Source organism: Gadus morhua, chromosome 20 (genome assembly GCF_902167405.1).
Source record: "Gadus morhua chromosome 20, gadMor3.0, whole genome shotgun sequence".
In the NCBI taxonomy this organism is placed as follows: domain Eukaryota; kingdom Metazoa; phylum Chordata; class Actinopteri; order Gadiformes; family Gadidae; genus Gadus; species Gadus morhua.
The window spans coordinates 12,063,029-12,085,759 of NC_044067.1; the positions used below are offsets into that span (position 1 = coordinate 12,063,029).

The following is a 22,731-nucleotide window of genomic DNA, read 5'->3' on the forward strand; positions in this document are numbered from 1 at the left end:
CTCTGCAGGACCCGTCCACACACACATTAATCATACACAGCCTAGAGAAAGAGAGAGGCAAAACTGAATGAATAAGCAAAGTGGGGAAAGGGATGAGAAGTCAGCCGCAGAGTGCATAGAAACAGTGGCAAAACAAAAGTTGTTGCATAAAAGGGAACACGGAGATAGGCAGAAAGACACAAGAGGCAGAGAGAGACACAGAAAGGGAGAGAATAAAAAATAAATGGTAATGCCAGTCCATTATGGTTCCTTAGGCTCAACCCACACACACACTCCTCTGACAACACTCAACCAACACACACATATCAGAGCACACTCCCACGTGTGCTGGGGGAAGAGGCTAGTTCATGAACGTGTATTGTGCAATCTTACCTCAACATGGATGGACAGTAATAAGGGCTAATGGAAAGAAACAAGGGAAAATCCCCGCACATGGTAGAGCCACTGCTATACACAAATCACCAAAACATATCTTGAGGCTGTAGTTATAATGCCAGGTGTGTGTTTGTTAATTGGAGTGTATTCACATTTGGGCATTGGTCGGATTAAAGATGAGGGGTCATAGGAAGGACTTTTGTTTGTGTTCCAGATTCCTGAGAAAAACTGCTTAAGTCTGGCCTAAAACTTTCTTCTAAATGCCCAAGTACACACAAGCAAGCAATGCAGATAAACTCTCTCCTTGTCTAACTGAACGCATCCCAAAGCACTTGCAGGGTGTTGGCATTAAGGGAACTTTATCCATTGGGGTCATTTGGTGTGTCACCCACCCACTCACCCACTGACACAGCAAAGTGTACCAAGCATCGAGCACACCATTTGACCCAACTCTGCTCCTCCCGGGTCGATGAGCACTGCCCTTCCTGTCACCTGACTGTCATGAAGAATTTGTATCGTAGAACTCTGCAGTATCAACTCAGGTATGACTGGTCACCAGCAGTTTCTGGTCAGCCCTCATTAGGATTTATGCTCTCCCTGTGGTATGGTTTTTATGATTTGGTGCTCTTCAACTTTCTGTACCTATATACTGTATGGTTCAGGCATGCTAGGTTGAACTCTTGTATCGCTTAGAATGAGCGATCCTCCGAGCTAAGGTTGTATGCCTGCGTCATTTCCTACACCAGCATAGGGCTGACAAACCTCATTTAAATTGGATCTGCATAACCGTGTCCGTAACCACTCTTACGGACGTGTAACTAGTGGTGAACCAACAAAACCTAATTGAATCCCCGTTTCACAGGATGTGACCGTTCATCAGGACACTTCAAGCACACTGGACCACCAAAAAGGCATCAAAGAGCTGCTGCCCCTCTTGGCACGGGGAGAACAGATGGGGGACTTGTGCAACCTAAGTGGCTTGCTTTCTCCACTCCATGCGCCGTCTCAATATGTGGCCATCAGTTCAATGGTTAAAACCAATTGCAAAACAGCGATGAAGGTCCTGCTTTTCGTGCTGACTGGGGCCTTTCAGTGCTACTTTTCATGTTCTCTTCGTGCTTCTTCCTGGTAATCCCAGACCCCCAACCGGTCCCCACCTCCAGAGACTTGAGTGATAGGGTGGTGGTGTATAGGCACTATGAGGCCATCCTACCCTGGATGAAGTTAGGATGTGGTTGTTGTGGTTGAAATGTTTTCTATCGTCAACCTCTCAAATGAAATGACCAACATTTTTTGTACCCTGCTTCCTGATTTCTTTCTGGGTTTCTGTTTCTGGGTTTTATATAAAGGGTTACAGAGACAACTTTGTCCAAGTGAGTGGTTATGTTCATTATAAAATATACATTTCTCAGAAGACAATCTATATTTGCTTTAGGAGTAAAACCAAGCATTTACAATATCCAGTTACCCCTTTACTTTAGATTAGTAATAGGCCTCCCCTATATTTTGTGTGGCTAATAGCTAATTTGCCAAATGATTGAAGTCCATTGTCTTGGTGCAAACATGGCAGGACGTGTTTTTTCTAAACTTGGAAATTTTCCATTGCTGCTTCTGGACTGCAGCATGCATATCAATGTGGGTTAGACCAAAGCAGGACAGAAAACCGCTACTTGTGTAAAGGTCTGGTTTAACCAGGCCAGGCAAGTTTTATATATTTAAATATGTATTTATTTATTCATATATCTAAATTGAAAACGACCCATCTGTCAAAGCTGATAAAGGCACAGGGCACTCGGCAAAAATCACACATTTCTATTGAGAAAGTTGAGAAATATCCAACAAAAGAAACACAAGCTGATTGCACACGTTCTGTATCGCAGCGATGTTATGGTGGGCCCCGCATGCAGTCTGGAGAGTGACATGGCCATGAGATGTGGAGCCAGTGTTACACGCCTCGTGGGGTTTACAGCCATTCACCACACACAGAACCAGAAGAACAGAAAGTTAATCAGTGTGAACCCACCTCATACTGCACTGACAAGCAAATAAGCAAGGATGGGTAGATTTAGACCTAGTCCTAACACTAGGTGTGTGTGCATGCCTGTGTGTGTCACAAATGGGACCCCGCCCCCAGCCATCCTCTGGACGAGCGAGCACCAAGATGCCAGCCTGCCAGACTGACTAGCTCTCACACTCCATCTTGGCCTCATTCCGAATGCAGGGAGCGTACCAGCTACCTGCAGCCGTTGTAACAGAGGGCAAGTGACACAGGGAAAATGATAGAAGCCCCCCCTCTCCCCCTCCCCACACACGCACACGCACACACACGCACACACACACACACACACTGGGGGTTCATATCATAGAATTTTGCCATAAATGAACGGTTGCCTTTGTCATACAACGAAACTGGTGGTCACACAGAAAGACAGCAGGGCAAAATCGTTCGTCAAACCATTCATTGAATTGTATTGTTGGCAAAATATGTATTCCATCCAACATCCATATTTCATTGCAAGAATATTTTGCAAAAACAGGCAACATGTAGAATATATGCATGCATCACACAATCATATTATGTTCGAATAACTATGATTGATAATTCAGCCCTTATGACTCAGCACCTGTACCCGCACCCCCCCCCCCCCCCCCCCCCCCCCCCCCCCCCAATCAACACACGCACACACACACACACACACACACACACACACACACACACACACACACACACACACACACACACACACACACACACACACACACGCACACCTTGGAGGTGTATTGTGTATTTTTTGTTCTCCCCCACTGCCTGCCGTCTATTGTGGGTATTTTTCCTACCAATAGCGAATGGATCGATGTTAGATAACAGGCTGTAACCGGTACATCGGAACGGCGGATGTCCCTCCCTATCCAAGGACTGAAGCAGATTACCATCCATTGCAATAAAAAAAAGAAAAAACGGCCAGGCGACATATGACTGACTTCACCCGTGTACCACTGACATTATAACATCCATGCAACACACACACGACGACAGGTCGACAGGTACTGGTAGGATTCCACGCAGTGAGCAATGAGTAAAGCTTTATAAACCCATCGCAGCAGTTATGTCCCGATGACAAAAAGCTTGCCATATTGCCTTGGCTTGGCCCGATAACAGCCAAGGCAATTAGACTGATCAATAGCTTCTCGAAGTATTCCTTGCCTTTGTACTGAACACACAAATACACAAAATCCTCCGAAATTAAAGATGAAACACCTATCCAGGCAAAATAGCATTCGAATTCCATAATCAATAAGACTTGAAACGAACAATGCACCCATTCCCCATCAATGAACAGCGGCAGTCCATTATTTCAGCCTCAATGCATGCTAAAGAGTAGATAATATAAATCAACTCAAACTTCATAATTCCTCCAATGCTCCCGGCAATAATGCACACATGTAAGCCATATAAAGACTCTACGAATATCACCTTTCTAGTAGTAGTATTCCATCGATAAATATTTAAAATATTTACCTGCCCAGCAGTGCCTTTGCAGAGGAACTCAGTACCGGAGCGCAGTGTCAGACAGGCGGGATTTTAATCAGCACAGAGCGCCGCCCGCAGTTTTGGCGCTACCGTAATGATTGTATCAGAAGCTCGATGTCCAGTATTGCTATGGATACTGTTGAATTCTTATGTTTCACATGCAAGTAGACCACAGAGACAACCGTAACCTCCCTACTGCTCAGTTCAAAAGCACTGTAAGAGAGAGTCAGCGTCAGGAAGACATTGAAGACAGAAACACACTACACACATTTCGAATCATATGCTCATGGTACAATGTCAATTTATTAATAACAATGTTCTGATATTGTGGTTGATCTTCAAATGTAGCTAGTAGGCCTATGGACAATTATTGTCTTCAAGTAATATGAGAGCAGGTAGGCCTATATAGGCCTAAATATATAGCTACAATGGCACATTTTATCTCTTAAATCACAGGTTGAAATATATATATATATATATATATATATATATATATATATATATATATATATATATATATATATATATATATATATATTAGGACTTGGTACACCTGGTCCTAAATACATAAGCCTACATTCTGAATGGTTCATGCAGACTGTTAGAATATGGCATTTATTATTACCCCAATGCATTCACAGCGCCCCAAGGAGTATTATCGTTGCAATGACAGCCAAACAAACGTCTAACAATATAGACCTGCCTACGACACAATTAAGAGTGTTTAAAAATAACTACACGTACACGACATTTCACAATGGATTTGCCATTTCAAAACATGTAGCCTATAAATAATAGATCAATGTTTACTAATGGATTTTACAGTAAGTCCATGTGACGGCTAGACCTATCACACATCAGGCAAACATGGCACAGACAAACCCATTAAATGACTCGGCACAAAGAACTATTAGTTTCATAAAAGCATGCTCATTTGCATTTGATTTAGGTCTATAACGCTAAAATTTGGTGGGACAGGTGGGACCCACAGAAACTAACAGGTGAACATTAAATAAAATACGGTAGACCATGCTGTAGGTTTCAGGGTTCAGTTAAGACTTTTTAAGACCATTATGAAAGCAATTCAAGACCTTATTCCCTTCTAATAAACTGTACCAATAATAACGCCGCGTATGTTGTTTCATTCATTGTCTTACATGTTCACCTCTGATTCTGACATGGATTTTCTGATTCACCTGACAAAGGTGGAGCGCAGGAGAGGATGTTTGACCACAGAACGTGTATTAGGAGTGGGTGTTTTCACCTTTTCTAGCCTTTCCTTATTTTATTAGCAGGCCTCCCCTCTAAATTAATGTTTGGTTCGGACTTTGGGATAAATAATCATACCCCTTGGGTTGAAGCTACAAGGCGAGTTGTTTGTAGCCATATATCGCGAGACCAATTCGCAAATACGTCGAGAACATCTCAGTTCATTTTCGATTTCCAAGGGGCGTTTATAGGCCCATCGTCATCAACGCGCGCAGACCAAAATGTCTATGCATGATAACCAATCAGAGAGCAAAGAAACGTCCGAACAATCAGTGGCATTTTTTTTCCAAGTTTGCTGGATGGACCCTGGGATTGGATGGGAAATTAACCTTAATCAATTCATAACATACTTCCCTGTGCCTGAATACTTCGTGCTATATTGTCCCAGACACATTACAGTGTGTAGTAGGCCTTTTACCTTCTATCCACAATCTCATAATTGGCTCTTCACCTCTTCGTCCTTTATTTAAGACGTCCTATCTCTTAAAGTTCAAGGAGATTAAAAAAAGGGTCTTGATTTAAAATTATTAAAATGAGAAGGAATTGTTTTATTTTGTTATATTATGAGCAATTATAAACATCAATCTTATTGATCAAATGATAAAAATGTTTCCAAGGTTAAAATCCAATTTTACAAGTTACAAAAAGAGTTATGTAACATGTTGAGGTTCTATTAACAGTTTTTATATCGACACATTTAAAAAGGAACAAACAGTATAGACAACAATAATAATTAGCACCTAAAAGATTGTACCAGCAAGAAATCTCTTGCCTTATGATCAAAATTAAGGGTAGATATTAGATGAATTATAGCGGATGTATTTGATCCATGCAAAATGGATCTGGAACAAATCTTTTGTTGAACAGTCAAACGGGGATAGATCACAGCAAGAAATTGCTTGTCATGTCAGGATGCTATTCAAGGGATATGGGGTATGACCCTTCAGACAGTTTGACACAAACTGCAAAAACTGATAAAACAATAAAAACACATGTTGACAATAAAAAAAAGAAGTAGAATGCAACCAAATCAAATCAGTGTATCATCTAAATTAAAAATAATTGGATTGATATTCAATATATGTGGTGTGAGCTCTGAAAGAAACATAAACTGAGTCATTTGTGCCACTCCCTCAGCAGCTGCACAATGGTACCATGCTGTTCCTGTTCTTTCCAACAGAGGGCACTGACGAAGCACCGTAAGAGGACAGGATAGAGAACGGCAAAGAGCGGCGCAGGACTGTGGACTCCTTTGCATCCACAGAGGGCAGAGCCTTCTCTTCGGCAGCCTCGGTCAGGGGAAACGAGCGTGGCTCCCATGGGGATGCGGGCTACAGGTACAGGTGCAAAGGGGATGGCACACACAAATAATCATATCAGATGCAAGCATGTATATGATTTGATAAACTTCTGCACATACACTTAAAAGGAAGCAAACTTCCTCGCCACACTAAACTTAAAAACGTGCAGTAGGTCAGATTTGAAGAAGTATAATTTGAGTTTAATATGTTAGAAATGCCATACCCGTCAGTCAACTATGAGTGAGTGAAATGCTTATTCTTTTATCTACTACTTGAATTAGACTTAGTTCACCTGCCCGTCAATCACATAAACAAAGCGCTTTGGGCTGTCCATTTTTCCATTTTTCAGGAAGAGTGTGTTTACGGCTTCTGGCTTTGTGTGTGTGTCAGTGTTCGTGTGTGTCAGTGTTTGTGTGTGTGTTTGTGTACCTGGGCCCCTAGGGTTGTCTTAGACTAAAGTGCAGGGTAAACCAGTCGCAAACGTACACAACATTCAATGCAAACCAACAGTTGGCATAAAGGACTGGCTGTTAAATAATGTGTAATGAAACTGTGGAATGGAATACGGAATGGAGTGAAACAAACCTTTGTGAGCACGTTAATAAAATAAATACATTTAAAAAACATTCAATGGATGGGTTTTATTTACCCCTTCATTCGATACAATCATGGTAGACAGTAGAAACGTTGTATATTTTGTCAAGCATTGTTCATTGTCTAGTTTAGTATTTAGTATAGTTTAGTATTTATTTAGTAATGTTAAACTCATAGCCCTGCCAAAGAAAATACTAAACAAAACTATTTCAACTGGTTGCCATAGTAGCACCATGACATCTTGCGGTTTTAAGAGCCCCAAGGTTTAACCTTAGTAACAGGTTGAAATGCATTCAAATAAGTATGGGTCCTCATCCCATAGTAGTGCATGAATAATATTAATCATTTATTCAACAAACCCCTATTCTCTCACACACACACACACACACACACACACACACACACACACACACACACACACACACACACACACACACACACACACACACACACACACACACACACACCTTTTAATTTCATGGTTAGATGGAGAAGCCTTTGAAATTGCTTATTTATGTTCCATCCCTGCTGTCAGTCTGTATCAAAATTGTATATGTCTTTATACAATTTCATAGTAAATAAAAGTAGGATAAGAGTATGCCACTAAGTGCACATAGAAAAGCCTTATGTTTAACAGTTAGAGTTAGAGTTAGAGTTAACCTTACTTAAATTGGGGAGAAGGACCATGCCTACTCCTCATTGCTGTAGTGGTCTAGGCTCTGGAGGAGGTTGATAAGAAGTATGTGGACTCATAGAGCTGCAAGATGAGCCGCTAACCAGGCCAACACATTGCTCTCTTGCATGAGCAGTCCACTCCAAACTGTGGAGTTATACGTTAAGTGTGCCAGAAGCCTAACCCTGAACAAGAGGGTAGCTTGGTGAGCTCTTGAGTATAGTTAAGTTATAAGGCCTTACCATACGTTTATCCTCCATGCCTGAATGCTCATCCATTTCTAGCAGGGCGGGGCTTGACTCCATGGAACTCTCCTCCTCTCCCAAGCTGCAAGGCCCCTCCCCTCCAGAGGGCCTATGGGTCCAAAACCGAGCATCACAAAATTCTCATTGAGTCCTCATTGAAACACAACGCCCCAGAAGCAACTCCTGGAGTTGACGATACATCCGAAAACAGTTTTGTGTTCCTTCGGATGGTGTTTTGAACCCTGACACGACGGCATTGGCTTCTCTGAGGTCTCCCTCTCTCCCTCCGTTCACGCATGGCATGGCAATGAAAGAATATGGGCCGAGTAACAATCCAGCAGAGGGTGGTATTGCAACACTGAGAGGAGCTCCCTTATATCAGAACATTATCAAACCCGTTTCCAGAAACTATTGGAAGGCAGCTTTTTTGAAGAAGCTGTATTGATATTGGCATCAGATCACATAAAAGCCTTGGCTCATTAAGGGTGCACTCACACTAGGCCATCTGGCCGTGGCCGTTTTCACACCTAACCGTGCTCAAATCTGCCAGTCTGGCCAGGCCAGGCCAATTTGTCCACTTGGGAGAGGTGTGCTGCTACGGTACGGGCCGCTACGGTACAGATGCTAATGAGCCGACACGCGCACACGCATGGCTACGCAACCTGAGCTGGATGACGTATAGTCCATACGACGACCACGGACATAATAAAGGTGACAAGCCTTCTTTCCCATTAAACGGTAAACATATATCCAAATAAGCAACAGACTCAGCAAAGTGCGAACTGTGTTCTCTGTGTTGTTGTCCATTGTTGTTAGAACTCTGACTGGCGGCAGACTTTACTATGGTCCATGGTGCGGACCCTTGGTGATGACGTGTTACTTACGACGTGATGACGTATGTACAAGAGCCTACCATGGCCAGGTCCCAGTTGCGACGGCCAACGGCCACGGCCAGATGGCCTAGTGTGAGTGCAGGCCAGAGAACAATGGGGCCATTTGAGCACGGTTAGGTGTGAAAACGGCCAGCGGCCACGGCCAGAGGGCCTGGTGTGAGTGCACCCTAAGATAACCTTCAGATTCAATACATTCTCAGCGTGGTCTTGAGATTGGTTCTCTTAAGGACACCCGCTGCCATAAAACTTGCTGTCTTGATGCTACATTGATCAGGTCACCTGAACACTCGCCAATTTCATGAACGTCCTTATTGGATTCCTGTGATGGTTTGCGTGTGCGTGCGTATGTTTACCTAGTGCTGCGGTGTCGACATCGCCTTCTCCCCCAGGAGGACCAGCGCAGCATCTCTCTCCGCTCAGGCTCCAGGTGTCTCTGGAGGAACACCTCTTCTGTCATCCCCTCTACCTGCCAATCACACACACACACACACACAAACACACACAGTGTATGCAAAGAAACTCATAGTTCCAAAGTCACACAAGACACACATATACACACTCACATAAGACACACAAAACTGCCAGCATCTACAGGGATGTCGTCATACCTCATCTCCCTCTTCCTCTCCTCTCATTTCCTGTGATGTCTGCATGCTTACTAGCCTCCAGCTAGAGAAACACAAGGCAGGTGAATGAGCCAACAGCAGCTGTGTTTGTTCCATGCCCAGCTCCGATAACCGCTAAAATTCACTACAGCTATGGTATTTAAAAAGAATGCAGAACTAATAATTCTATCAGTATTACAAAGAATAGCATCTATGAAAGCTGTAAGCATATGTCAAATGCTGATCTGCAGAAAATAAAATTACCGTTCTATTTCATATATAAGAAAATATAATCAATATAGGTCAATAATACAAAAACATATTTACATCCAGATGATTTTTATTTCAATTTAAATTGACAGAAGTCGGATACACTGATAAAACACACACATGCACACACTACCTTGGTGTGAGGATGTGTTTGTACTGTTTCGCCTCCACCTTGGCACCGGGGGCCAGTGACATGGGGATGATGATGTTGTCAAGGCCGTACAAAGTCTCACCCTTTCGTCTGTGGACTGGCCCCTGAGATGAGGGGATTTAATGAGACATTAAACATGGCCGTACCAGGGTTTGCCTTAGCCAGCATTTAACGGCCATTGGCCAAGTAAATATATATCTTGGATGCTATCTTGGCAGGTAATTCGTTTTTGTGTTGTTTTATTATTTGTTATTATTAGGAACATAACATTGCAAGGCGAAAATGTAATACAAACAATTAAAATCTAGTTTTTTATGAGCACATTGACTGTGGATGTCAGTGAATTCTTGGTGGTGCATGGCTTAATGAATGCAGACTTCTACTGCTATCCTGGGACACACTCACAACACTAACAAAATATTGACAAAATACTTAATCAAAGTGGGTGGTAAATAAGGTTTGATTAAGCATCAAGTGTATGTGGGAGGATTTACCCGTGAGGCCAGCATGCGTGTGTGTTTTTGATATTCTGTGTAGGTCTCTTCCAAAAGCTCAGAGATTTCATGATGATCACAGAGCAGGTCAGACAAGCCCTCCTCACCTACACATGCACACAGATACATATACTGTATAAACATCAGATTTTCTATGCACTATATTACAATAAAGAAAACTTTATCTTGAGATTTCAGATTGTAAAAAAATGTAAACACGTTAAACAACAAAAACAAACAACATTTCACAGAATTACAATTAAAATCAGACTGGGGCTGATGTGAGTGCAGTTTTAAAGGTAAATTGCTTTTTCTGTCTGAGGGGTTAATGGCATTGTGAATAAAGAACGTGTTCTCTGTGTGAGTTTAAAGCTGGAGGTGCCTCAGTGGGGGTATGAGCTTACCACTGCGGTGCAGGCCATCCCAGCTCAGGCTGGGATCGCAGGGCTCAGCGACGTCGACTTCAATTGGTCTTTGGGACCATCTCTCCCCTGAGGGGGTCCTCTGGAAGTGGCTGCAGCAAGGAGAGTCTAAGGTGAGCGGGGGGGAAGGAAGGGGTCAAGTTGAGGGGGAGGTGAGGGAGTTGAGAGAGAGAGGGACAACTCAATGAGCAAGTCCAAAAAATAGGTGAGGAAAGATCACGGCATTAAAGCCAGAATAAATCGTTCACTAAATCAAAAGTGCAAGGACGACTTTTATGTTGCGTGTCATCAGTGTGTGTGGGGGGAGATCGAGCTGCACCAGAAGCTATGGAATAAGGCTTCTTGTGCAAATCTTTTTCAAAAAGGATGCCCACCGGTAATAGGTGCTGGCAAAACAACAGTCAATAATTTGAATACTCTTAGAACAGTTGGTGCACGATTAGTGTCATGTTAATATATCCGTCGTACAAATCACAGGCAAATTAAAGCTGTTGCAAGATCAGAGATCAAACTAGGGTCGGATCTAGAACCCCATTAGTGTCCCAAATAAAATTTGGGACAAAGTGCTTCAAAAAATTCTGATCAGAGGAAGTCTGCCTTTAATGTGAACCTGACCAAAAGGGTGACTTAATTTTCTAACATATATATATTTCTTAATAAATGTGTTGATAAAGGCATTTGTTCTCCCTCTTTTCCTCGTATTCTTTCTTTAGTTCGAGTACCAGAGGAGCAGGACGGAGGGGGAGGTTTGGAATGGGTCGCCCCACAAGTCAGGGATCCTCCAGGGCTGATGCTGAGGGGACCTGAAGGCACGGCGCACTGGGCCACAGGCTCCCAGGAGGAAGACGATGGGGGGCTGGTGCTCTGACCAGCCTTGAAAAATACGGTAGGGAGATGGAGAAAGAGAGGAGAAACAAACATAGGGAAATATATCACATATAGTACATATTAATAAAACACTTCCATAAAACACCTTAAACACTTCCCGAAACCTGGAAGTGTTCATTTACATTATTTTATTTGTTAATTTGTTAATTCATGACAGTATATGTAAAATATTGTTTTTGTATAAATATTATGGAATCAAAATACAGGGTTAGGGTTAGGTTAAACAGACCGAAAGGCAAGAAGGAAAAAACTAAACACACGTGACGATATGTTGCTAAGGGGATGTTGTATTGTTTACAAAGAATTCATTAAAATATATGAAATACAATTGTGTTATGTCAATTATTGAATGTAATTATTCTATTAATGCATGTAGCTATAAAATCCAAAAATGATTGGCTTGTCGTTACTCGGGTCGCCCATGTGTTCTCCTTGTGTGAGGGAGCTAGGTCAGGTCACATCCTCTTGTAAATTCCATCGGGGAGGACGGCAAAAAGTTAAAATATTTGAACCCGGCCTCACTTAATTTAACCGTGCTGCCCTCGCCCTCTAAGGCGATATCCTGTTTGCCGTCTACCGCCCGCCTGAAGCCATGTTGAACGCAGCCTGGGACAGGCATGGTGGCCACACATGATCTACGCTACCTGCAGAGCACCGGGGCCGGCCTCTTCCATGGTGAACAGCCTGTGTTTGTGGTAGGTGAGCAGAGGCCGTGTCCGGGCGCAGAAGCCCTTCAGTGGGCGCCGGAGGGCCCGATGCCTCCCCTGGATACTCAGCCTCCTGCGCTTGTTCTCTGCTCCCTGGGGGCTGCAGTGCACCACAACAGGATTCAAGAAACTAAATACGTCAGATCTATGAGTACAATAAATCTGATTTCAAATGTCCACATGATAGCTCTGCTTTATGTTGAAAAAGAAAGCAGATTTATTTTTTTTACATAACTACAAAAACATATTCACATGTTGCACAAGCATTGGAGAACATTAGAACCACTGCACTACTCAACAAGAACCTTCACTCTCGACTCGCGCTCTTATTCCAAGGGGCAAATACAAGCAAACTAGGCTTGGCTGTTGAATGCATCTCAGAATGTCTGAGAGTAAACTAGGAGTGAACAGCTCTGTTGGCTGTTGCTAACCTAGTGGATGAGTCAGCTTGGCTGTAGCTAATATCAAAACAAACATTTCAGAAGACCTGGCAAGCCCCCAATAAGCCCAGCTGTGGAATGCAGGGCCCTGAACTATACTAACACAAGTTTGATAAAACCAATAAGCAGACAGACAAATGGCTGGACAGATGGCTAAATAACTTTAGATAGAATAGAAAAATGTACTAAATGTATAGTTAATATGGCCAATTTTCAAATCTATTCTCCATTCCACTTCATTGAACTGATGTGTTTTAGTAGTAAACATGTGTTTCGTAGGAAAATACGAACAAAAAATGTATGATGTCAAATTTGAAGGAATTTGACCTTTGTGCACCCTCCTACGCTTTCAATGAAGAGTCTTGCGTTGATTCCCCTGTGGTGGAGCAATCACATCTCCATGACGGAGAGACAGAAGGGAAGGAGGGAGCAGAGAGCACTTTCCCACTCTTTTTACAATTGTCAGATTCTACTTACAGCACTGTTACCCCTCGTTTCGGCAATTAAATAAAAAAGATAGTGTGATTTTGCTTGCCATGAAAGACTCTGTTTGTACCTGTAGGCTGTCTTGGTGACACCCATCAATGTATGGGGTGCTTTGGAGTGGGGTGACGAGCAGGGTGACAGGCTTGTGACAATCTGGCTGAGCTGGGCACTCTGTAGTTGACAACAATACATAAAACTCACAAAACAATTATACACATACTCCCCATTATTAAGATGCCTTATTTTCTATCTTACTTGACTCATCACAGACTTTTAATCATCTTCTTCAAAGAAAACATATTTGTAATATTTATCTTTCCAGTGAAACTGTTCCATTTCAATCGCCTGCCATTGAAAAGGCAAATATAGCAACTCAAAACAGCAGGTTGGGTGCCCTAACTAGGGAACCTGATGAGATATCCGTAGCAAGTGCGACACATAAAATACCAAGCAGATGTTCATGGGTCCAACGGCCAAAAAGTAAAAGCTGAGTACAGAAATCATACAGCGAAGGCTTGGCGGATAAGATTTTTTTTTTGCTACTCGAATGGACTGTGTCAATTATCCGAACGTACATGGCCTTCGAGAGATCGGAAAATGGCCGGAGCATGCTGAATCCGCTACTCTAGCTGGCGCTATAGCCCTTTCAACTAGGCTGGGACGACGCGTCGACGTAATCGATGACATCAACGCATAAATTACGAAACAAAGATGGGCGGCGCCGGAGCGTAGTAGCAACGCGAGTGGCTCTGTCATGCCAAATTTGTACCGACTGCCAAATTTGTACCGGGCGCGTCATCCATACGTATCCATTCCAAACCTGCCTGGCAACAGATGATCGCGTCGTCCGTTGCCGGGCAGGTTTCAAAAAACATTCGCGCTCATGTTGCCAAAGACAAAATACCATAATACAGTTAACGGATCGCTAGATAACACTTTTTTTTATTTTATATTTGTATTGTATTGAATTGTTTAATCAAATTTAGCTAGTAAACTGAGTGTTTAAAGCGGGTTTCAAAAAACATTCGCGCTCATGTTGCCAAAGACGAAATAACATAATACAGAAAACGGATCGCTAGATAACACTTGTTTTTACTTTATATTTGTATTGTATTGAATTGTTTAATCAAATTTAGCAAGTAAAATGAGGGTTTAAAGCAGGTCAAGGACAGAATAGCACAATACGGATAAGTGCGAATAAACAAGCTTGAAGGTTCGCGAATGTTCGTGAACCTTTCACGTCATTCGACGCGATCGGACGACGCGATCATCTGTTGCCAGGCAGGTTTGGAATGGATTACGTATGGATGACGCGCCCGGTACAAATTTGGAAGCCGGTACAAATTTGGCATGACAGCTCCTCGGACTTTCATAAGTGCAAGGCGCCACGCACTCGTTCCTCTAAAGTATGGGAATTCTTTAATGTAAAAGGAACGATTCCGTGATATGTCATCTTTGCAAAATGGAGATGACTTTCCATTCTAGCACCACGGCAATTCACCAGCACCGTCCATTGCCTGGCAACGGATGATCGCGTCGAATGACGTGAAAGGTTCACGAACATTCGCGAACCTTCAAGCTCGTTCATTCGCACTTGTCCGTTATCTGTATTGTGCTATTTCGTCCTTGACCTGCTTTAAACACTCAGTTTACTTGCTAAATTTGATTAAACAATTAAATATAATACAAATATAAAGTAAAAACAAGTGTTATCTAGCGATCCGTTTTCTGTATTATGTTTTGGCAACATGAGCGCGAATGTTTTTTGAAACCTGCTTTAAACACTCAGTTTACTAGCTAAATTTGATTAAACAATTAAATACAATACAAATATAAAGTAAAAACAAGTGTTATCTAGCGATCCGTTATCTGTATTATGTTATTTCGTCTTTGGCAACATGAGCGCGAATGTTTTTTGAAACCTGCCCGGCAACGGACAACCCTTACGTAATCAGTTGTCCGTTGCCTGGCAACGGACAACTGTTGACGTGCCCGGTACAAATTTGGCAGCCGGTACAAATTTGGCATGACAGCGCCACCCGGTAGCAGCTGCAGATTACCGAGCACCGTAGAATTCTAAGAATGCATTACTTTGCACTTTTATTTTGGAATTTAAAAGGCAATAAACATGTATTGAAATGTTAAGGAATTCATATTTTTTTCATTCAGAAATGTAAATCAACATGTATAAATTGCTATTAGTCAATTAATCGATAATCGAATCGAACTGAAAAAATTAATCGTTAGATTAATCGATGCATCAAAAAAATAATCGCTAGATTAATCGTTTAAAAAATAATCGCTTATCCTAACCCTACAACAAGTGGTTATAGAGCCACTTCCGTTTGACCCCAGAAACAACAAACACAGGCGACATTCGAGAAACATGTTTTCAGTAGACAGCTGTCAGTTCACTTCGGGTCTATGTCATTTCTCAGACGATCCATTGTTCCGACTTCTCGGTCGTATTAGGAGTCCAGCCGGAGGAGTCCACATACGAAGAGAGGTCGGAACAATGGAGCGTCGGAGAAATTAAATGGGTCACCCGAAATTAACTGACAGCTGTCCCGCATACGGCAACAATCCCTTTCTCCTCCATCGTTTCAATCTGGACTTCAGAGAGTCAAAGCCAAAGTTCCTTTCCTCCAATTCTTTCTCCACCATGGCTGAGAACCCCCACTACGAGTCTTTGTTGTGGAAGTACCAGAGAGTCTGAGAACCCGACCTGTCTTTAAGATCCATAATATCAGAGGATATCCCCGTCAGTTCGGTCCCGGCGCAATGAATGAATAAAGATTGTATACACGTCAGGAGAAAAAAACGTTTATTTTGACAGATGTGCCCGAAGTTAGTACTTTACAACCTCGTTGATGGCCAATGTTTTAGAAAACATGTACTTTTAATTCAGCCTTCTGTGTAATCGAAGCGTAGTGTGTACTGGATACGTGTTGATGATGATACACTTCTTATAGGGGGTAATGGCATGACACCGGCTTCCTCCATCTTCTGCGTCACCTTTTTAAATAAATCGCCGTTTCTCGTTGTCTGGCGGCGACAACCATAAACATATAAAGAAATAATAAAATATTTAAATTTATAAAGAAATAAGAATTGTTTACGCCTATGGCGACAAGAACCTGAATACCGTCTCCTTCTGCTTCCGGCTCACGTCCCCCGGCCTCAAGATCTCGAGCATGCGCAGAATGCAAAATCCAATACGAGATACGATGCAGGTTTACATGCAGGTAGAGATCAGACTATGATCGAGTTATCTAGGTATTCTTATCCGATCTCGCTTGTCCGTTCATGTACCGATTTTGGTCCGAAGTAGATCGGGCAAAGGTGTTTACATGCATTTTAAAAGTCTTGTTGAGGTCTTATTAGATTCTTTTTCCGATAATGACTGCATGTAAACGCACTGTGTGTTGTGTCCCCTCCCTCACCTTTCCTTTACCTGTCTCTCTATGTTGCGCAGCAGACACGTTGGGCTACTGTGTTCATAGTCGGCATCCCAAGGCAGCTCTCCGCCCCTGACCCTGGCCGTGCAGGACAGTCCCAATGTCTCCTTCAGCAGGGTCTGTTGTATCTGTTGTTGGTCTGTCAGCGACTGGGAATCTCCAAGAACAACGCCGACCTGGGACACACATAGTGGAACACAGACACACACACAAGAGAGCCATTAGTGATGATATATAAATACATTTACAAAGCTCATTCCAAGGCACTCAAACCTTAAAATATTGAGTTTATCAGTCTTGGACTACATCTCCTGTTTAAATACCAAGACAAGGTGTAGTTCATTCCTACCTTACGTTGTGCAAGTTTGGCCTCCATGTAACTTAAACAACCAACTCCCCTGCTGCTTCCTGTTGTTCATCCCCGAGAGAGACAATACCTTGGTGGAGTGGAAGTGCTTGAGGAGCTCCACAAGATGCTGGATCCTGCCCTCCAACTCAGCCAGACGCAGCACGAGCCAGCTCCATCTGCTGCCCATCTCTGCCCGATCCCCAAGCCACCTCAACTCATTGCTGGTAGGAGAGCCAGGTAAGATCTTCTGGTTGTCTCTTCTCCTTTTGCTGCTGTTCGTCAATACCATGACCATAACACAAGGTGGTATAATGACACGCGCACACACACACACACACACACACACACACACACACACACACACACACACACACACACACACACACACACACACACACACACACACAAAGATCAAACCTTTTTTTACCCTTCAATATGGTGGTAGCCATGTTTTAGGAGCCCTGAAGTTGCTGTAGGTATGTTTTGAATTGTAAAGATTAAGAGAGCAAGCTTTTGAAACTTGACAACCACAAAATACATATTCAAAAATATTAATAAGAGTAATACATATCTCCTCCTTCTCAGCTCCCTCGCTATGTTTCTGCGCCATTAAGAAGTGTTGAATTTCACACATCTGTGATTGACAGTAAGGATGGGTTCCAATATTGTGATGTGCGTGAACTAGGGATGGGCAAAATGATTCTTTTCAGGAAACTAGTTCTTTCAGTTCAGTTCACTATAACGATTCGTTTATTTGATTCGGTCGTTTTGATTCGTTCGTTACGTCAGATTACAATTTAAAAAAAATAAAAAAAAAATTATAATTATTATTTTTTTTTTTAATTGGTCATGGGTCCGGATAGGACCGTCAAAACCGCAGTCCGCCGTTTGGAGATGCCTGCTATATAGTGTATCAAACGTCCCACCAATATTTATACCACTTGCTTACTCTCTATATTTCATTCATGGTTTTACATTTATAATTTTATTTTACTTTACATTCAATTCTTCATTGTTCAGGCATTACAGAACTTGCATGGTCATAAATAAAAAATACAAACTTCAGTTTAATTTCTTTGTTTGTTCTTAAATTGATGTAGAATGGAGCAAAGACTCCTGGGATTGGGAAATGCGTTTATCCAATAAACAGATGGAGGGTTAGGCAGACAGAGAAAGCGCGCATATTCGACGGTACCGTCATTGGTTTACCCAGGTGCCATTCCAACACCATTGCTACCTCTCATTGGCTTAATCTTTGAGCACGTTGTAGACTTAATCAATATAAGTCGCGGGGAGACGGAGCTCTGTTCGTTTGTATATTTTATTTTCGTGACCATATGTTTGGTTTATGTTAAAAAAAAAGAATCAAAGAACCAGTTCTTCTTGTTTTGGGGAACCAGTTCTTGTCGTTCACGTTCGGGATTCGTTCGTTGTAACGAATCAGTCGCGACCGACACATCCCTAGCGTGAACCCAGGGCTGCGTGTGCATTGTGCTGATATGAAGACAGTAGAGGTTTTGGTTTGATCACAGATTTCAGTAAGAATTTGTGCACTCAAACATAAATTGTCTCATACAATGTTATAACAATGTCACATAAGAAGACACAGTTTATAGTCTATCATTTGTAGCCATCTCATCTTCTGAATTTCATAAACCGTTGCTTCGGTTCTACACAAACAAATGATCAAATATGTAGGCTACTTTCTATTAGTAAGTCACTTCATGTGACTTCATGTGTTGCACCGATGATAGATATGTTTTTAAATGAAACAAATAGCATTAAGGGCGCACAACATTATTTCAAATTCAAACATTAAGAAATGTTTTGCACTGCTGATTGCAGTGGTGGTGTTAATCCAGTGACAGCACTGCGGCACTACTTTATGTATGTAGGGGAAACGCTGATTTATATATGGATGTGTGTATATATGGATGTGTGTATATACGCGTGTGTGTGTATACGCGCGCGCGTGCGTGTGTGTGTGTGTGTCAAGATCCTAAAAGCACTGCTATGGTAACCGCGGCTCTTTCAGAGGCCAGCAGCTCCCCCAGACACACTTCAAACGGCCATGTGACAAAAAGAGAAAGGGTAGGCTTGGCTGAGCCAACCGTAACGGGGGGGCTACAGTCGTCAGGTTTGTTTGGTCAGTGTGAGCTCAATTCACTGAAGAGAGATAGGGCATTGTGCAGCCACCTGACTGCCAGAGACAGCCTGATTTAGTCCTTTGTCTGTCAACCAGAACAGATTTTTGTAAGTGTGGTCTAATTAATATGAATGTATTATCGTTATTCTCTAGGCTTATAACAAAATGCTTTCCTTGTGGCTCAGTTAACAGTGCTGAGCCGCTTTTACGCCCACAGTTACCACTATACCACTATATATTAGAGTTACCAAAATCTAATATATCGCTTTGGTTAGGAATTGTGCAACAAACTGGACATGATTTGGCTCAAGAAGAGGAAGTGAAGCAATTCCTCAAAAATAGGGGAATGCCTGGAGGGGAGTTAAGAGCACAGTAGCCGGAACGTGAGTTTTGTTGTGAAGTGTCATCCTATCACCCACAGACCCTCATCCACATTCTGACATGGTTATGTTCTCGCTTGGTCAGCGAGAACATAAAACAACACTCAAATAAACTTCAACAGATTGTATGTTTTTGTGTGTGTGTGTGTGTGTGGGGGGGGGGGGGGGGGGGGGGGGGGGGGGGGGGGGGGGTTGAATGCCACATGTGATCAACAATAATCTTGAACTCATAATCCAAGAATTTTTGGGTCATTTTATAACAAATCAGTGAAAGAAAAATGACATGAAAAGTTTGTACTCGAAATTTCACAAAGCTTTGTGCGAGTAACTCTAAAGACATACTCACCGCTGCAGCCGGGGCCGCCCTTCATCGACATCACGGTCATCGTCGTCGTCTGAGCTGCTGCTGCTGTCAGTGGCCTCAGAGTCCAAGGAAAACTCTGGGCCGATTCCCTGCAGCGTGGCCTTGTTGCACATGGCCATCTCGCATGGCTCGACTGCTGCAGAAAACGGGGCGTCAGAGGTCTCCTGGTGCTTCAGCCCTGGGAGCCGCTGGCTGGCGTGTGACATGGGAAGTGCCTGGGGTCTCATCTGGAGCCAAAGGGCCCGGCCCTCCAGGTCTATCTGTCTGACGAGCTTTGACCAGCAACGCTCCCTCCTCACGGCCAAGTGCTTCTGCACACACGCATGTCAAAGTTACACTTACAAGAAGAAGACTAGCCTGAATCTTAACACATGTTACGCAAAATGTTGGGTAGAATAGGATCAAATAAATACAATAAACACACATTCTGATTCTACCTGTTCAGGTTTAAAAAAAATATATATGCTAAGATTGGCCATTGTGTTAGTGGACAATAATTGAACTACATAAGGTAAACTGGACAAAGCTAAAACCTGTAAAATACTTTTTTATATAAAATAAGGACCATGTAATTCTCTAGGAGAAAAATTAACACTAATAGGTGCTGTAGGTAACATGTAACAGCTATAAAAGAGTGTTCTTTGTTGCCATGCAATGCCATCCATTTGCTATTAGTGAGTGAAATCTCTATAAAATGTATATTCCGGTAAATTGCATTCGTGCCTCTGCATGAGACAATTTCGGTTTAAGACTGCTAAAGGCTCATTCCTGAGCAATTAGGACATCTCTTCAACCCTCTATTTGCTACTCTCAAATCGTACACACAAGGAATTTAACCATTGCATATTTGTTATAGCACCTGTTGAATCCCTGCTGTCTTCTCGAGTATTACGGGCGGACCAAGCACCACGCTGCAGTGCTGAGCCCACTCTGGACCAGAGGAGCGGAGGCCCAAAGTCAGCCCTTCCTCCGGCGAAGGAGTACGGGTTCGGTGAGTTTCAAACACATCTGGCTCATAATTATGTAAAGCTCCTCCATGGCTGTGGGGTTGCAAACTGCTCTCTTGTCTCTCCCCACCATCAACAGAGATGAAAAGGGTGTCCATTGTGCCTGGCTGCAGATCCGTGGCCAATTGCTGTGGATCTCTGGGGCTTTTTTGGCTGGAAAGAATATTGAAAAGGGAGCACGGGCTGGGCAGGAACGTCGGCTTAGCCTGGTCAGTCGACGACTGGTGTTGAAATGGAGGTAAATCTGCATTGTCCGAGAACTCCAGAAGACCACCGGGAAGGCAGGAGTGCAGGAACGGTAAAAAAGAAGGGCTCAGCCACAACTTCTGGGGGTAGTCATCTTCTGCCATCGTACTTTGAAGATCCAGCTCGATGTCTAGTATATCTCTGCCTTCTGCTTCTGCCGGGGCCAAGTGTGAGGACAGATGCACTCCATGGCCGTTGGGTGAGGACAGGGGGACACCATGGTCATTGGGTGAGGACAGGTGGACTCCATGGTGGTTGGGTGAGGACTGGTGGACTCCATTGTGGTTGGATGAGGACAGGTGGACTCCATGGTGGTTGGGTGAGGACAGGTGGACTCCTTTGTGGTTGGATGAGGACAGGGGGACACCATGGTCATTCGGTGAGGACAGGTGGACTTCATTGTGGTTGGATGAGGACAGGGGGACACCATGGTCATTGGGTGAGGACAGGTGGACTCCATTGTGGTTGGATGACAGAAGGAGTCCATGGTGGTTGGGTGAGGACAGGTGGACTCCTTGCGCGTTTTTGGCTATTTTTGTTAGGGCTGGAGCCATATTCTGCCTTGGCATAGCAAAATAAAGGACAGAACTGTATTTTATTTCAAATATGGGGACAAAGTTATGTTCAACGTTAAAGGAATAGCGTTAGACAAACAGGCGGGTGCACGTGTAAGAAAGCCGTTAATGTTTTAACTGTTAACGATATGCTTGTTTTGTGATAGTTGGCACATAACTAGTAAAAAATATGTATAATACAAAAACTAGTTAAATTTATGAGGGCTTTGCAACGGAGAAAGCACTTTGGTCCAGCTTCATAATAGAAGTGTCTGCTTTTCTTTCTCTCAGTCAGTAAGTAGGAACGGTGTTGTTTAACTCGATTAGTTACAATTGTTGATCATTAGCTTCTCATCGAACTAAGCTAACGGCCCCTGGGCGTCCACCGAAGCTGAGTAGATCAGAGTTTTACTCACCCGACCAAATCTCAGAAAAAGGCCTGCTCGTTTTCTGTTTTCAATCCTCCCTAACCTTCATATAGGTTTTCATTCGCTGCACGGATGATTGCGCATCAACTCTGTGTGACATCAAGGACCACTTGGGACTTTCCTCACCAACTGCCGTTGATTGGGTACAGAGCTTGCTAGGCTCCTGAGCTGGAAGCGGCGCTCAGACACCGCCTTCAGAGGGGCGTGGGCGGGTCTATCATTTATGAATTTCCAGTCTAGAGTAATGCAACTCAAATTATTTTAGTAATAACACATAACAATAACACATAATAATAACACATAATAATAACACATAATAATAATAATAATAATAATAATAATAATAATAATAATAATAATAATAATAATAATAACAATAATAATAACAATAATAATAATAAATATAGCTGCGATCAGCAATGTGGGTGTCATTGTCAAGCATAATGGGGCTCTA

At 42.8% G+C, this 22,731-nt stretch overlaps 2 protein-coding genes across 12 annotated transcripts in view; both read right to left on the bottom strand.

The window, feature by feature from the left end:
• The window catches only part of map2 (microtubule-associated protein 2), a 66,210-nt gene extending 62,210 nt beyond the window's left edge, over positions 1-4,000 (bottom strand). For all 9 annotated transcript variants that reach the window (XM_030343564.1, XM_030343561.1, XM_030343563.1 and 6 more), the window contains exon 1: positions 3,896-4,000. The gene's annotated coding sequence lies outside the window, so the exon portion shown is untranslated. The remainder of the gene's footprint in view (positions 1-3,895) is intronic.
• A 1,703-nt stretch (positions 4,001-5,703) lies between these two features.
• kansl1l (KAT8 regulatory NSL complex subunit 1-like) lies at positions 5,704-22,456 on the bottom strand. Of its 3 annotated transcripts, none has more exons than XM_030344126.1 (15): positions 22,266-22,456; positions 20,902-21,852; positions 20,025-20,353; positions 17,241-17,421; positions 16,800-16,979; positions 13,416-13,516; positions 12,357-12,519; positions 11,547-11,697; positions 10,807-10,932; positions 10,403-10,509; positions 9,891-10,012; positions 9,491-9,551; positions 9,236-9,348; positions 7,987-8,098; positions 5,704-6,507 (listed from the first exon to the last, which is right to left on the bottom strand). In XM_030344126.1, exons 2-15 carry the CDS (start codon positions 21,847-21,849, stop codon positions 6,310-6,312), a joined length of 2,892 nt encoding a protein of 963 aa, XP_030199986.1. In that variant the 5' UTR covers positions 21,850-21,852; positions 22,266-22,456; the 3' UTR covers positions 5,704-6,309. The 3 variants fall into 3 exon arrangements, with proteins under 3 accessions (XP_030199986.1, XP_030199984.1, XP_030199985.1); XM_030344124.1 differs by having other exon boundaries at positions 17,241-17,424; XM_030344125.1 differs by having other exon boundaries at positions 17,241-17,424; positions 20,902-21,856.
• Positions 22,457-22,731: the final 275 nt, after the last annotated feature.

What these genes read in the sequence shown, in the direction of transcription:
- kansl1l (XM_030344124.1), bottom strand. Translation starts at nt 21,849, where the DNA reads ATGGCTCCAGCCCTAACAAAAATAGCCAAAAACGCGCAAGGAGTCCAC. An exon ending in AGACAGCAGGGATTCAACAG is followed by an intron (nt 20,354 to 20,901) that starts GTGCTATAACAA and finishes GCGTGTGTGCAG; the next exon opens with AAGCACTTGGCCGTGAGGAG. An exon ending in CACGCATGCTGGCCTCACGG is followed by an intron (nt 10,013 to 10,402) that starts GTAAATCCTCCC and finishes CCCTCATCTCAG; the next exon opens with GGGCCAGTCCACAGACGAAA.